General features: G+C 34.2%; 1 protein-coding gene across 5 annotated transcripts in view; it reads left to right on the top strand.

Moving 5' to 3' along the window:
- Phkb (phosphorylase kinase regulatory subunit beta) overlaps window positions 1-15,005 on the top strand; it is a 221,059-nt gene that overhangs the window by 40,442 nt on the left and 165,612 nt on the right. For all 5 annotated transcript variants that reach the window (XM_005318148.5, XM_005318149.4, XM_021721160.3 and 2 more), the window contains 2 exons: window positions 754-861; window positions 8,955-9,035. In XM_005318148.5, coding sequence (XP_005318205.2) covers window positions 754-861; window positions 8,955-9,035 — 189 coding nt within the window. The remainder of the gene's footprint in view (window positions 1-753; window positions 862-8,954; window positions 9,036-15,005) is intronic.

Genomic DNA, 15,005 nt, shown 5'->3' on the forward strand with positions numbered 1-15,005 from the left:
TCAGTAAGTCCTGATTTTGGTTTGGTGATCAGGTTATTCAATAACAGGAAGGACTGTGTTTGTTCTATGATGATAGAAAAGTTCCATATTGCCTGAGTTTATGCCTCTTGAATATACCCTGAGATAGCTTCAGCATGGGAGACTGGTTGCTGGAAGAACCAAACAAGTGATTAGAGGGCCGGACTTTGAACTTCACACTACTTCAATTTGAAATTTGAACATTTATTGCATTAGTATGTGACCCCAAATACTTTCTCATTATGAATGTCACAGAAGTATTTCCAAATACAGAGGAATACAATTGCTGAAATCTTGTCTTGCAAAGTAAACTAGTATTTTATTCTGAAATACGAATGCAAAACATTGCAAAAGCTATTGCTATTATCTTAACATACACCCTACTACTCTTTTATTACTTTGCTTATGAAATATCAATTAACAATCATTTAAGCTTTAGTAGGTTAGTTGTTATGATCTTTATGTCTATCACTTCTTTAGAAAAGGTAATGTTTGCCTTGGAATTTGTCTGTCAGATCATTTAGCATTTATACTTGTATTTCTAAACTGGTTAAGCTGGGCACAGTGGCATGTGAGGGGGAGTGGCAGTGGCAAAAGGCTGAAATGGGAGTATCCCTTGAACACAGGAGCCTTACTTAGCTTTCGTCATCAAAAAGTTCAAAACTACTCTTAATCTTTAGTCTTAGATGGGTATGTGAATTACTAGCATTATTTAGTTTTTATATTTGATTCTAGGTCCAGCAGTTTAAGCAGGATCCTCGTCCAACAACATGTCTTCACTCTATTTTCAATGTGCATACAGGGGATGAATTACTCTCCTATGAGGAATATGGTCATCTTCAGGTAAAAAAAAAAAAAGTTCATGAAATTTGTCTTCTCTGTTTATAGGATACATTATAGAATATTTGAGGCTGTTTGAAGTTTTTAAAAGTATATTCATTAATTTCTTAAGATAAAGGTATAAAATGAATAAAATGGAGGAGAAGATGAACTGCTAACCACCAGGGCTAAAGTAATTACTATAATTTCACATTAAATCTGGAGAAACTGGATGGCGTATAATCTTTCTGTCTTGAAGAAGGAAGCATACCATTCTTTTGGTGACAAAAGCTTTTTCTTGTTTTCAGATTTGGTAGAACTTCAATATTTAGAAACTAAAATATTTAGAAATAAAAGACAATTGACAGTTGTGTAACAGTTAATCAGAAGTTTTTGCTATGCAGCAGATTTTTTTTTATAGTTCAACCTTTAAAAAATATATGATTGAAATGCCAAAAGGAATTTCTAAAATCCATAAATTTTATCTTATATTAAATTTTATTCTTAGGGTAAGGATATATTATAGGATTTATGTTTTGTTTTTAATTTTTTCTTTCACATTCCTATATTGTTTTTAACTAGACATCCTGCATCCTTATTTCTAGGATACAAATATTATATATACTGTTTATCTTTAATGGGTTTGTCTTCCTGCTCATCATTTCTTTCTGCTGTCTTTAGTATGGAATATTTATTATTTACACACTCCTTTTTAAAAAGGGAGATTCTCCTTTTTATAGTGCCCCTCTCTATAGAGATCTGAAATATTTTACTTTGATGTTTTCTCCAAACACAGAAAGCATAATGTCCCCCTTTCTTACAGGAGAAATTTTTGTAATTGTTTGTAAACAGTTCCTTGGAGAATTAGTGTTATTCAAACTTAACCTGGTAACTGTAGTATAATTAGATTTTACATGTCTTTTGCTTTGACAAATATGTTTACTATTGAAATAGCATTTTCAGAATATAACAGTGCATTTTTGGTCAATAAATATCACTGCATTTTTAAAAACTAAATGTTTACACTGGGTTATTAAATTTTTTTTTAAAGAGAGAGAGGGGGAAAGATAGAGAATTTTTTAATATTTATTTATTTATTTTAGTTTTCGGCAGGCACAACATCTTTGTTGGTATGTGGTGCTGAGGATCGAACCCGGGCCACATGCATGCCAGGCGAGCGCACCACCGCTTGAGCCACATCCCCAGCCCTGGATTATTAAATTTGAAGTGCAAATTATAAAACATTATCTGACTTTTAAATATTATTTATTTATTTATTTTTGATAATTGAGCATGAACCCAGCGACACTCTACCACTGAGCTACTTACTTCCTAGTCTTTTCTATTTTTTATTTTGATACAAGGTCTCACTAATTGCTGAGACTGGCATCAAACTTGTGATTTTTTGCATCAACCTCCTAAATGGCTAGGATTACTGGCATGTTCTACCACACCAGGCTTGACAATATTTTTTACAATAAACTTTTACATGATGATATTTATAAAAAGGCACTAAAAAGAATAAAAGGGCTTTTATCAAAAGATTAACATAGTCTTTTCTGGAGAGTGGGATTACGTGTTACTTTTTGTTCACCATTTTTTTCTAATTCTTTTATGAGTGTATACTATATAACTGAAAATTTTACTATAGTTTTAAATTTATATATGACAGTGGAATGCAATACAATTCTTACTGTACATCTACAGCACAATTTTTTATATCTCTGGTTGTATACAAAGTATATTCACACTAATTTGTGTCTTCATTCATGTACTTTTCCACCATCATTTCTAACCCCATACACTCTCCCTTCCCCTCCAACCCCTCTGCCCTATCCTGAGTTTGTCTATTTCTCCCATGCTCCCTCTCCCTATCCCACCACGTATCAGCCTCTTTATATCAGAGAAAACATTCGGCATCATCAGGAAATAGTGCCAATTTTATTGGGATTGGCTAACATTACTTAGCATTTATCTTTTTTAACTCCACCCATTTACCTGCATGCAAATGCCATTGATTTTATTCTTTTTTATTGCTGAATAATATTCCATTGTGAATATATGCCACATTTTTTTATTCATTCATCTATTGAAGTGCATCTAGGTTGGTTCCACAGTTTAGCTATTGTGAATTGTGCTGCTGTAAACATTGATGTGGCTGTGTCCCTGTAGTATGATGTTTTTAAGTCCTTTTAAGTCTGAGGAGAGGGTAGCTGGATCAAATGGTGGTTCCATTCTCAATTTTCCAAGGAATCTCCATACAGCTTTCCAGATTGGTTGCACCAATTCACAGTCCCACCAGCAGTGTATGAGTATACCTTTTTCACCACATCCACTTATTGTTGCTTATATTCATAATAGCTGCCATTCTGACTGGAGTGAGATGAAATCTTAGAGTGGTTTTGATTTGCATTTCTCTAATCACTAGTGATGATGAACATTTTTTCATATATTTGTTGATTGATTGTATATCATCATCTGAGAAGTCTCTGTTCAGATCCTTGGCCCATTTATTGATTGGGTTATTTGTTCTTTTGGTGTTTAACTTTTTGAGTGCTATATGTGATGTGTGAGGGATAAAGATTTGCTCCCAAGATGTAGGCTCTCTATTCATCTCACAGATTGTTTCTTTTGCTGAGAAGAAACTTTTTAGTTTGATTCCATCCCATTTATTGATTCTTGATTTTAATTCTTGCAACAAAGGAGTCTTATTATGGAAGTTGGGGCCTAATCTCACATGATGGAGATTAGGACCTATGTTTTCTTCTATTAGACGCAGGGTCTCTGGTTGTATTCCTAAGTTCTTGATCTATTTTGAGTTGAGTTTTGTGCATGGTGAGAGATATGAGTTTAATTTCATTTTGTTTCATATGGATTTCCAGTTTTCCCAGCATCATTTGTTGAAGAGGCTATCTTTTCTCCAATGTATATTTTTGGCACCTTTGTCTAATAGAAGATAATTGTAACTTTGTGGGTTAGTCTCTGTGTCCTCTATTCTGTACCATTGGTCTACCAGTCTGTTTTGCTGCCAATACCATACTGTTTTTGTTACTATTGCTCTGTAGTGTAGTTTAAGGTTTGGTATAGTGATGCCACCTGTTTCATTCTTCCTGCTAAGGATTGCTTTAGCTATTCTGGGTCTCTTATTTTTCCAGATGAATTTCATGATTGCTTTTTCTTTCTATGAGGAATGTCATTGGGATTTTGATGAGAATTGCATTGAATCTATATAGTGCTTTTTGGAAGTATAGTCATTTTGATAATATTCTGCCTATCCAAGAGCAAGGTAGATCTTTCTATCTTCTAAGGTCTTCTTATAGGATTCTGTATTTTCATTATGTAGATCTTTCACCTCTTTTGTTAAGTTGATTCCCAAATATTTCACTTTTTTTGAGGTTTGTGAATGGGGTAGTTTTCCTCATTTCCCTTTCAGAGGATTTGTCATTGATATACAGAAATGCCTTTGATTTATGGGTGTTGATTTATATCCTGCTACTTTACTGAATTAATTTACTAGTTCTAGATGATTTCTCCTGGAACTTTAGGGTCTTCTAGGCATAGAATCATATCATCAGCAAATAGTGCCAATTTGAGTTCTTCTTTTCCTATGTATATCCCTTTAATTTTTTTGTCTCTCTAATTGCTCTGTTTCAAAAACTATGTCAAATAGAAGTGGTGAAAGAGGGCATCCCTGTCTTGTTTTAGTTTTTAAAGGGAATGCCTTCACGTTTTCTCCATTTAGAATGATGTTGGCCTGGGGCTTAGCATAGATAGCCTTTAGGATGTTGAGATATGTTCCTGTTATTTCTAATTTTTCTTGTGTTTTAAACATAAAGGTGCTGTAGTTTGTCAAATGCTTTTTCTGCATCTATTGAGATGATCATATGATTCTTATCTTTAAGTCTATTTATGTGATGAATTAAATTTATTGATTTCTGTATGTTGAACCTACCTTGCATCCCTGGGATGAATCCCATTTGATCTTGATCTTTTTTTATATTTTTATGTTTGACACAATATGTGTACATATTCATGGGTTACATTGTGACAGACATATGTATGTATGCACATATAAGTGTCTATATACAATATATATATATACACACACACACACATACACACACTTGTGTAATGATCAGATCAGGATAATTGGCATAATTTTCACTTCAGACGTTTATAGTTTCTTTGTGTTGAGAACATTCAAAATCCTTCTTCTAGCTATTTGGAAATATTCCATTAATTGTTGTCAGTGGTAGGTATCCTACTGTGGTATAGCACATTTTAAGTCATTCCTTCTATCCAAGTGTACCCTATTTTTGTTAACCATCCTGTCTGTATCCGTGCTCCCAATCCTTCCCAGGCTTTGGTAACAACTATTTTTCTCTTTACTTCTTTGAAACCAACTTTTCTGTTTCTGCATGTAAGGAAAAGTGTGCAGTATGTCTTTCTGTGCCTGATTTATTTCACATAACATACTGTCCTTCAGCTCCATCCATGTTGCTGCAAAACACAGTATTTCTTTTTCATGGCTAAAATATGTTGCACTCTTTTTACATTACATTTTCTTAATCCATTTATCCACTAATAGATACTTTATGTTCATTCTGTGCTTTTGTTATTGTGAATAGTGCTGCAATAAACATATGAGTACAGATGTCTAACTGATTTATTTCAGTTCTTTTGGATATATATCCTTTAGTAGGATTGCTGCATCATTTGTTAGTTCTATTTCTAGTTTTTTGAAGACCCTCCATACTGTTTTCTTTTTTTTTTAATATTTATTTTTTAGTTTTAGGTGGACACAATATATTTATTTTTTATTTTTATGTGGTGCTGAGGATCAAATCCAGTGCCTCATGCATGCTAGGTGAACACTCTACCATTGAGCCCCAGCCCCAGCCCCTCCATACTACTTTTCATAATGGCTATCCTAGTTTACATTTCTAATAATAGTATATGAGATTTCTCTCTCTCTACATCCTTTCCAGCATTTTTTATTTTTTGTCTTACTGATAATAGCTATTATAACATAGCTAAAATGATATCTCATTATTGTTTTTATTTGCATTTCCCTCATGTTTAGTGATGTTGAACATTAATCTCTTCTAGGATGAATAGCTTGCAGGTTTTTTTTTTTTTCTGTAGATTGTTTCTTCATTCTGTTGATTGTTTATTTTGCTCTGTGGAAACTTTTTAGTTTGATATACTCGCTTGTCCGTTTTTGCTTTTGTTGCTTTTACTTTTGTGGTGATACACAAAAAATCTTTGCCTAGACTAATATCCTGAAGCATTTCCCCTACATTTTCATTTAGTAATTTTAGTTTCAGATTTCCAAGTGAAGTTTTTGATATGTTTTGAGCTAATTTTTGTATGAAAGAGATCTTGTTTCTTTCTTTCGCATGTAAATATCCATTTTTTTCAGCACCATTTATTGGAGAAACTGTATTTTCTTACTGCTTTTGTTGAAAATAAGTTGGATGCAAAATAAAAAATTAAAAAAAAATCTGGGTTTTTTATTTTGTTCCATTTGTCTTTGTGCCAATTGTTTTGTTTGTTTTATTTTTGTGGTGCTGGGGATTGAATCCACGGCCTCTTGTGTGCTAGGCAAGCACTCTACCACTGAACTACATCTCCAACCCTGTACCTATTTTTATATACATTCCATACAGCTTATGTATTTTTTTCCTTTGTTTTTTTTTTTTTTAAATTTAACAGATGGGGGTCTTGTTTTGTTGTCCAGATTGGTCCCAAACTCCATGGGCTCAGTCTTCTAAGTAGCTGCGACTATAGGTACATACCACTGTGCCTGGCTCCAGCTCATTTATTTTTGTATCACAGAATTTAAGCTCAGTGCCTGGCACATATAAGCATTAAATAAATGTTACAGCAGAGAGCTTTTCTGCCTTTCTTCTAAATTTCTGTAACCAATTTATCCACAGGAATTAAATTTCTTTAAAATCATTTTCAGTAGGCCAGTGTCAATTTGAATGAGCCTCCCAGTGAGGTGAAATTCTTCTCTGCCATCTTCTAAGGAAAGTCACTCAAATATTTATGTTGCTATAAAACCTGAAGTCTCCTTTTTCCTATGGGACACTTGGGTCATGACATGACCCTGATACCCAATGGCCTGAGTGCTAGGAAGTCAGGAGACATCCAGGATAGGTCTGGTTCCTAAGAGTGCCACTAGTGGTGCTGGCCCCTGGTTGCAGAAGGAAAGTTTTGTCGAAGGCTTTGAGAGCACCAATAATTTTCTGTCCCCACTTTCTTTCTCTTGATAAGGTTAGTGAAAAGTTAAAGGAAACATAAGCCACTAAGCCCATTAGAGGTTAATAATGTTTCCCATTAGAATTGTATGTTAACAAACTTACACCTTGCTTTTTCTTTGTTTTTGACTCAAGTTTATAGTTTCCTTACTTCAACTAAAAATTTTCACTTAAAAGTCATTTAATAACTTTATTGAGATTTAATACACATAGCATATAGTTCACCTGGTAAAGTGTACAATTCAGAGATGTTTAGTATTTTCAGACTCGTGTAACAATTATCACAGTCATTTTAAAAACGTTTTCTTTACCTTAAAAAGAAACATTGTACCCATGAGCAGCCACTCCCTATTTTCCCCCCAAAGATCTCCATCCCTAAGCAAATACCAATTTCCTTTCTGACTGTGTGGATTTTCCTATTCTTGACTTTTCATATAAATGCAGTCATACAATGTATGATCTTTGTGACTGGCTTCTTTCATTCAATATGTATTACTCAAGGTGGACATAGTGGTGAATATCTATAGTCCCAATAGCTTGGGAGGAAAAGGCAGGAGCATCACAAGTTTGAGACCAAACTTGGCAACTTAGCAGGATCCTTTCTCAAAATAAAATAGAAGAAAAAGGATGGGGATGAGGCTCAGTGGTAGAGTGCCCTGAGTTTTCTCTATTGACAGAACTATTAGGAGACAGATAGATCAATAGATATTTGAGAAGGGCTTCTTTAGGAGAATGGGCTCACATGAATTACTATCTTTAAATCCTACAATAAATCATCTATAAGCTAGAAAGGCAGAGATGCTTTTAGCATGGCCCAGTCCTAGTTTGAAAGCCTCAGAACCAGAGAAGCTGAAGGTATAACTCTCTGATGAGTGCTGAGGGGAAGGGGCATTGATGTTAGTTCTGGAACCCAAAAGCCAAGGAACCTGGAGTTCTCACATTCAAGGGCAGAAAAGGAAGGGTGTCTTAGCCCTGGAAGAGAAAATAAGAATTTGCCCTAACTCCACCTTTTGGTTTCATCTGTACCTTAAGCAGATTAGAGAGTGCCCACCTGCATTGAGGGCAGATCTTCCCCACTCAGTCCACTGATACACATCCCAGTGTACTCCAGAAATGCCCTTGCAGAAATACCCAGAAATAATGTTTTATTAGTTTTATAGGTACTTTTTATCTAGTGAAGTTGACACCTCAAATTAACCATCATATAAGATTTGTCCATATTTTAACATGTATCTTTCCTACTTTTATGTGAGGCAGATTACAAATACTATTCAGGATTCTATGACAATTTTTTTTTGTTAGAGTGTGTATTATTGTCTTTTTTTTTAGACCATATATTGACTGCTTTAATAGATTAGTGATCTAAAAGAATATCTCATTTCTTTATAGAATTAATTTGTTCATAAATGTTTTAAATGATGTTATACCATTGGTTAAAATGAACGTATTTCTGTAGTCGTTTACATAAATTTTTGTGTTGTCTGAAAATAAGAGTGTAGTGTCTAGCAAAGTTATAATGTTTTGCCTGCCAATAAATTTGTCATTTACATGTATTTCAGATAAATTGATATTACATGGCATCCTCTGGGGTAAAACTATTCCAAAGTAGAAGTCTCAGAGTCTGAAAATAAATCTAACATATCATGTTGAATTTGAGGATTTTAGAATTTTACCTAAAAACCTGAGATTTTATTATGAACTAAATCCACATCACTTTGTTTCACAGTACAAAGGAAATGATTTTATATGACACTATCAGAGCAAATGACTTTTAATCATTGCTTTTCTATTTATTTTCATAATTTAATATTTTGTTGTTTCCTTTAACCTTTTACTATTGCTGATTATTTTCAGATAAATGCAGTATCACTCTATCTTCTTTACCTTGTGGAAATGATTTCCTCAGGAATCCAGATTATCTATAACACTGATGAGGTATGATTTCCCCCAATTCTTTACTATTAAATTTTATCTCTGAAAGTATTTTTTGTTTTACATAAAAATGGGTTATTCTTAAATCAGATAATGAATTTGGATATTGTATCCAAAAGTCTGTATTTTCAATGCACAATACATTTTTTAAATGAGCACAATATTTAAGATGGTAAACTTAACTCCCATAAAGGTTCTATTTCAGGTATTCTGAAATAAAATGTACAACTTTCAAAAAATTTTAGTAACAATGAAAGTGAAATAACGGTTCCAGATTTTCTCAGTTATTATGTCTTTTCACACCAAGGCTTTTTATAACATCCATTTAAAAGTGGAAAGATACTTTTATCATATTATTTGTATTTGTAGGACCTCAGTAGGGTTCTTCATGTTTTTCAAAAGACAAATACCATGTTCTTTTTCTTACTAGGAAAATTGAAAAGGATTTATATCCCGAAGTTGAGAAACTTTTCTTTCACAGGCACTGATGCCTGAATACGCAGGCATACATGCTGACACACTATGAAATGTGCCAGAGTGGCAGCAAAAAAGCTTTTTGTTATTCTAGAGGGTACATACAATGAGAACTCTACCAAAGAGTAGGTATTCTCTATATACTTGTTATTCCTCCTGTCATCTGGGCAGGGAAGAACAATTATTGTGTATACTAAACACCAAAATAATCATTAGTCTATGCTGAGGGTGTTTTGAAATAGGTAGAAGTAATTCTGTTCTTTAGTAGTTCATATTTTTGTAAAGTAAGTAAAGACTATTAAAATGTGAAGGTAAATAATGACAAAGAAATAATAATAGCCTATTGTGCTTTCTTATATTTTGGTTATCTTTTATTTGATTCATCACACAACTCTGGGTTTTGTCTTATTCAAATACTTATTAGTTTTTATAATACTGCATATAATGCTATTCAAACATTTTGAGTGGATTTGGACCTGAAGACTCATTTCAATCTTAATGAGCATCCTAAAATATAAAATGAATAAAAGAGGTGTGACTCTGACTAAAGAGAAAAGGGTTTCTACAATCAGCTTGTTTAGCTTTTCATTTTTTTCACCCATAGAAGTTTCAAAGCACTGGGAGACATATTCCAGGTTCCAGTAGAACACAGTATGATAATCATTTACAATAACCAGCAACTAACATTGTTGTGGCAAGTGATTTCATACTAATATTACTTGTGGCAAAATGTTAGTGGTGAAATTGCGTGAGTTAGCACTGGCTTTGTTTTGTTTGATATTTCAGTTTACTTTTAAATGATGTGTTGCTTTGCCAACATCTACTTTAATTATTTAAATCTTAATGTGTCAACTGCCATTTTTCATAAATATGATAGTTTTAACTTTTTCATTGTCTTTTATATAGCTTATGTATACTTAAGCAATTTTTAATATTTCTTTCTTAAAATTTTTAAATTTTTTTCTTGGCCTTATAATTTTTATCTGGAGCATATAAAATTGCTATATAGTAATATCAATAGTCTTTATTGTATACACAATAAAGAATAAGAATCCTAGAATAATAAAATGTATCTTTTTCCTTGAGATTTCCTTGATATTCAGGGATCATAGGGGTTATAGGCAATAAATTAACCTGCACAGAATTTTTTGGTGAATGAAGCTCCTTTTTTTCTATTTTAGAGAATTTAATCCTTTGAAAGGTGGTAAAGATGACTATTATCTTTTCTGATTGTACCTTATGCCCTGGATTCCAAAGTGTTCCATCTCTTCTTCAATTCCTAGGTACATTCAGATCTTAGGGCAATCCATGGACCTTGAAGACAGTGAGGCTGCCACTTATTTCCTTTCATGTTTTTTTTTAAATATTTATTTTTTAGTTGAAGTTGGAAACAATACCTTTGTTTTATTTATTTATTTTTATGTGGTGCTGAGGATCAAAGCCAGGGCCTTGCACATGCTAGGTGAGCGCTCTACCGCTGAGCCACAACCCCAGCCCCTGTTTTTATGTTTACTATCAAATTTTAAGTTTGCTAAAATTCTTCTTTGTCTTAGTATTGAAAAATTTGGGGATATACATTCATGTATACATACATGCACAATATAATGTATATGCAACTTATACATTACAATGTCTGTATTTTTTTTTCAATACTAGGGATTGAACAACTACCACTGATTATATGTCCAGCCATTTGTTTTTATTTTTAGACAGGATCTCCTTAAGTTTCCCATACTGGCCTCAAGCTTGATATCTTCCTTCCCCAATCTCTGGAGTTGCTGGGATTATAGGTGAATGCCACTGCTCCCAGCTCACTTTTGTTTTTCTAGTACACTATTTTCCTTCTTTTTGTAAGTCATTATCATATCCTTACTGATTCTTTTGTTGTTACAAACTTTGCATCCACAGGGTAGTTCTTTAAGGAGAAGTTCATTTTCTTAAGCATCTTGTGTACTCTTACTGAGGTTCTGTGAACACACTGATTTCCAGTGTTTGTGGTGATAAGTTGTATTAGAGATTATTTTTAAGTCAGATTATTTTTAAGTCAGTGGTGTGTGCTAATTTTCTAACATCTTTCATAGCCCACACAGATGTGTCATGTATCCTGGGATCTTAGTCTTCATTGGTATCTGTCAGTCTTGCAGTAGACATTTACAGATTTTTTTTTTAATTTTTATTGTTGGTTGTTCAAAACATTACATAGTTCTTGACATATCATATTTCACACTTTGATTCAAGTGGGTTATGAACTCCCATTTTTACCCCGTATACAGATTGCAGAATCACATCGGTTACACATCCACTTTTTTACATATTGCCATACTAGTGTCTGTTATATTCTGCTGCCTTTCCTATCCTCTACTATTCTCCCTCCCCTCCCCTCCCCTCCCATCTTCTCTCTCTACCCCATCTACTATAATTCATTTCTCCCCCTTGTTTTTTTTCCCCTTTCCCCTCACTTCCTTTTGTATGTAATTTTGTATAACCATGAAGGTCTCCTTCCATTTCCATGTACTTTCCCTTCTCTCTCCCTTTCCCTCCCACCTCTCATCCCTGTTTAATGTTAATCTTCTTCTCATGTTCTTCCTCCCTACTCTGTTCTTAGTTACTCTCCTTATATCAAAGAAGACATTTGGCATTTGTTTTTTAGGGATTGGCTAGCTTCACTTAGCATAATCTGCTCTAGTGCCATCCATTTCCCTGCAAATTCCATGATTTTGTCATTTTTTTAATGAAGAGTAATACTCCATTGTGTATAAATGCCACATTTTTTTAATCCATTCGTCTATTGAAGGGCATCTAGGTTGGTTCCACAGTCTTTCTATTGTGAATTGTGCTGCTATGAGCATCGATGTAGCAGTGTCCCTGTAGTATGCTCCTTTTAGGTCTTTAGGGAATAGACCCAGAAGGGGAATAGCTGGGTCAAATGGTGGTTCCATTCCCAGCTTTCCAAGAAATCTCCATACTGCTTTCCAAATTGGCTGCACCAATTTGCAGTCCCACCAGCAATGTTTCCCCACATCCTCACCAGCACTTGTTGTTGTTTGACTTCATAATGGCTGCCACATCCCCAGCCTCCATAATGCAGTCTTTATCTCCACTAATGGAGATAACTCATTTATATCTGTTGGAGAGGGAAAAGTAGTGAACTTGGCACTCTGTGTCCCATTTCATCATTTAGAAATGGTTCAAAGAACTACCCTAAATTTATGTAAATACTGTTTGTTTTTCCTTTAGAATAATTTTTCTTGCCTTTTATAGAAAGCATTATTATATGAAAAGACATAATTCTTTTATAGAAGGAACTTTCTAGACTTTGAGTCTACAACTATAGAGTTCAAAAATACAATGAAAGTAAATATTTGTAAGGTTAAAATTTGTCTTCCCTTCCTACATTTTGGATTTGTTTTTATATTTATTTATTTATTTATTTATTTATATTTTGGGGGAGGCATACCAGGGATTGAACTCAGGGGCACCCAACCACTGAGCTACTTCCTCGACCCTATTTTGTATTTTATTTAGAGACAGGGTCATACTAAGTTGCTTAGCACCTTGCTAAAGCTGGCTTTGAACTCTGAAGACTCCTGCTCCAGCCTCCTAAGCCACTGGGATTATAGGTGTGCGCCACCATGTCTGGCTTCTTTTTATTTTTAATGAAGGTTTTAAAACCTCTAATTGTGTGTCTCTTCATTAAGATCTATCAGCTAAACCTTTACACATGGGGGCATAAATACAACCTTAAAGTTCTTCCTCATGATTTTGCTGTTATATGACTCCAATTTTGATGCCTTTTAATGATTGGTCTCACAGTGTCATGTCATTTAAGAAAAAACATCACTCTTTTGATTATTTTTTTTACGAATTGAATTTTAAGTGGAAAAAGCATTGAGGGAGGCTAATAATTGGAGGGTGGTCTATTGAGCCATTGTATTAACAGAAGTTTGTCTAATTGACCTACATATTCTTGTTCCCTTAGATAAATAAACCCAAGTGTTGCTTCCATGGATAAAAGTTTGTTTATTGAGGAATGTCCTGGTATTTCCATTTTTCTTTTTAGTTCTTTAAAAGACGGTTTGTTTGTTTGTTTACTTGGTATTGGGATTTAACCCAGAGGCACTTTACCCCTATTCTACATCCCCAGCTCTTTATATTTTTGACAGGGTCTTGCTAAGATGCCGGGGCTGGTCTAGTACTTAGTGGTTTTTCTGCTTCATCTTCCCAAGTCATTGAGATTAGCTGTCTGCCATCATGTAGGGCTAATTGTTTATTTTTTTAAGCCACTGAGCTCAAGTAATTTGGTACTGCACTGAGTCCTCAGTACCTGTGCTGTCCCAAAAAGTAGTAAATAAATGTTATCTCAAAGTTTGTGAGTCAGAAATTGGAAATAGCTATCAGCTGGGCCTACAGTCATCTGAAGGCTTTACTCAGGCTGGAAGACCTGCTTCTAAAATGGCTCACACAAAATGTTCATCATCTCTAGCAATTAGAGAAATGCAAATCAAAACTACCCTAAGATTTCATCTTACTCCAGTTAGAATGGCAATTATCAAGAATACAAGCAATAATAAAAGTGTTGACGAGGATGTGGGAAAAAGGTACACTCATACATTGTTGGTGGCACTGCAAATTGGTGCAACCACTATGGAAAGCAGTATGGAGATTCCTCAGAAACTTGGAATGTATCCACTATTTGACTCAGCTATCCCATTCCTTGGTCTATACCCAAAGGACTTAAAAATAGCATACTATAGTGATGCAGCCACATTAACATTTACAGTAGGTCAATTCACAATAGCTAAACTATGGAACCATCCTAGATGCCCTTCAACAGATGAATGGATAAAGAAAATGTATACACACACTATGGAATACTACTCAGCCCTAAAGAATGATGAAATTATGGCATTTGCATGTAAATGGATGTAACTAGAGAATATCATACTAAATGAAATAAGCCAATTCCAAAAAACTGAAAGCCAAATGTTTTCTCTGATAAGCAAATGCTGATTCGTAGTGGGGTGGGGGATAGGGAAGAATGAAGGAACTTTGGTTTGTGTAGAGGGAGTGAAGAGAGGGGTGGGGTTGTGGGGATGGGATGGACAGTAGAAAGAGACAGATATTATTCTATGTACATGTATGATTGCATTACTGGAGTGACTCTGAACTATGTACAGCAGATGAATAAGAACTTGTATTCCATTTGTGTAGTATATGTCAAAATGCACTCTACTGTAAAATAAACAAGTTAATTAATTTTAAAAAGTAAATAAAATGGCTCACTCATGTAGCTGTTGCTAGGAGACCTTAGTTTCCCCCTGACTGTTAGCAGGGTTTGTCTCTATAGAGCTACTTCAGTGTCCTCACATTGTGGCATGTGGTATTCTGTAGAACAAGTGATCCAAGAGAGCAAGATGTAAGTACTGTGTTTCATGACCTAGCCTCTGAAGTCACACTCCATCACTTTATAATTTCTTACTTAATTACATATTTCAGTCC

The sequence above is a fragment of the Ictidomys tridecemlineatus genome, chromosome 15 (genome assembly GCF_052094955.1).
Source record: "Ictidomys tridecemlineatus isolate mIctTri1 chromosome 15, mIctTri1.hap1, whole genome shotgun sequence".
NCBI lineage: Eukaryota > Metazoa > Chordata > Mammalia > Rodentia > Sciuridae > Ictidomys > Ictidomys tridecemlineatus.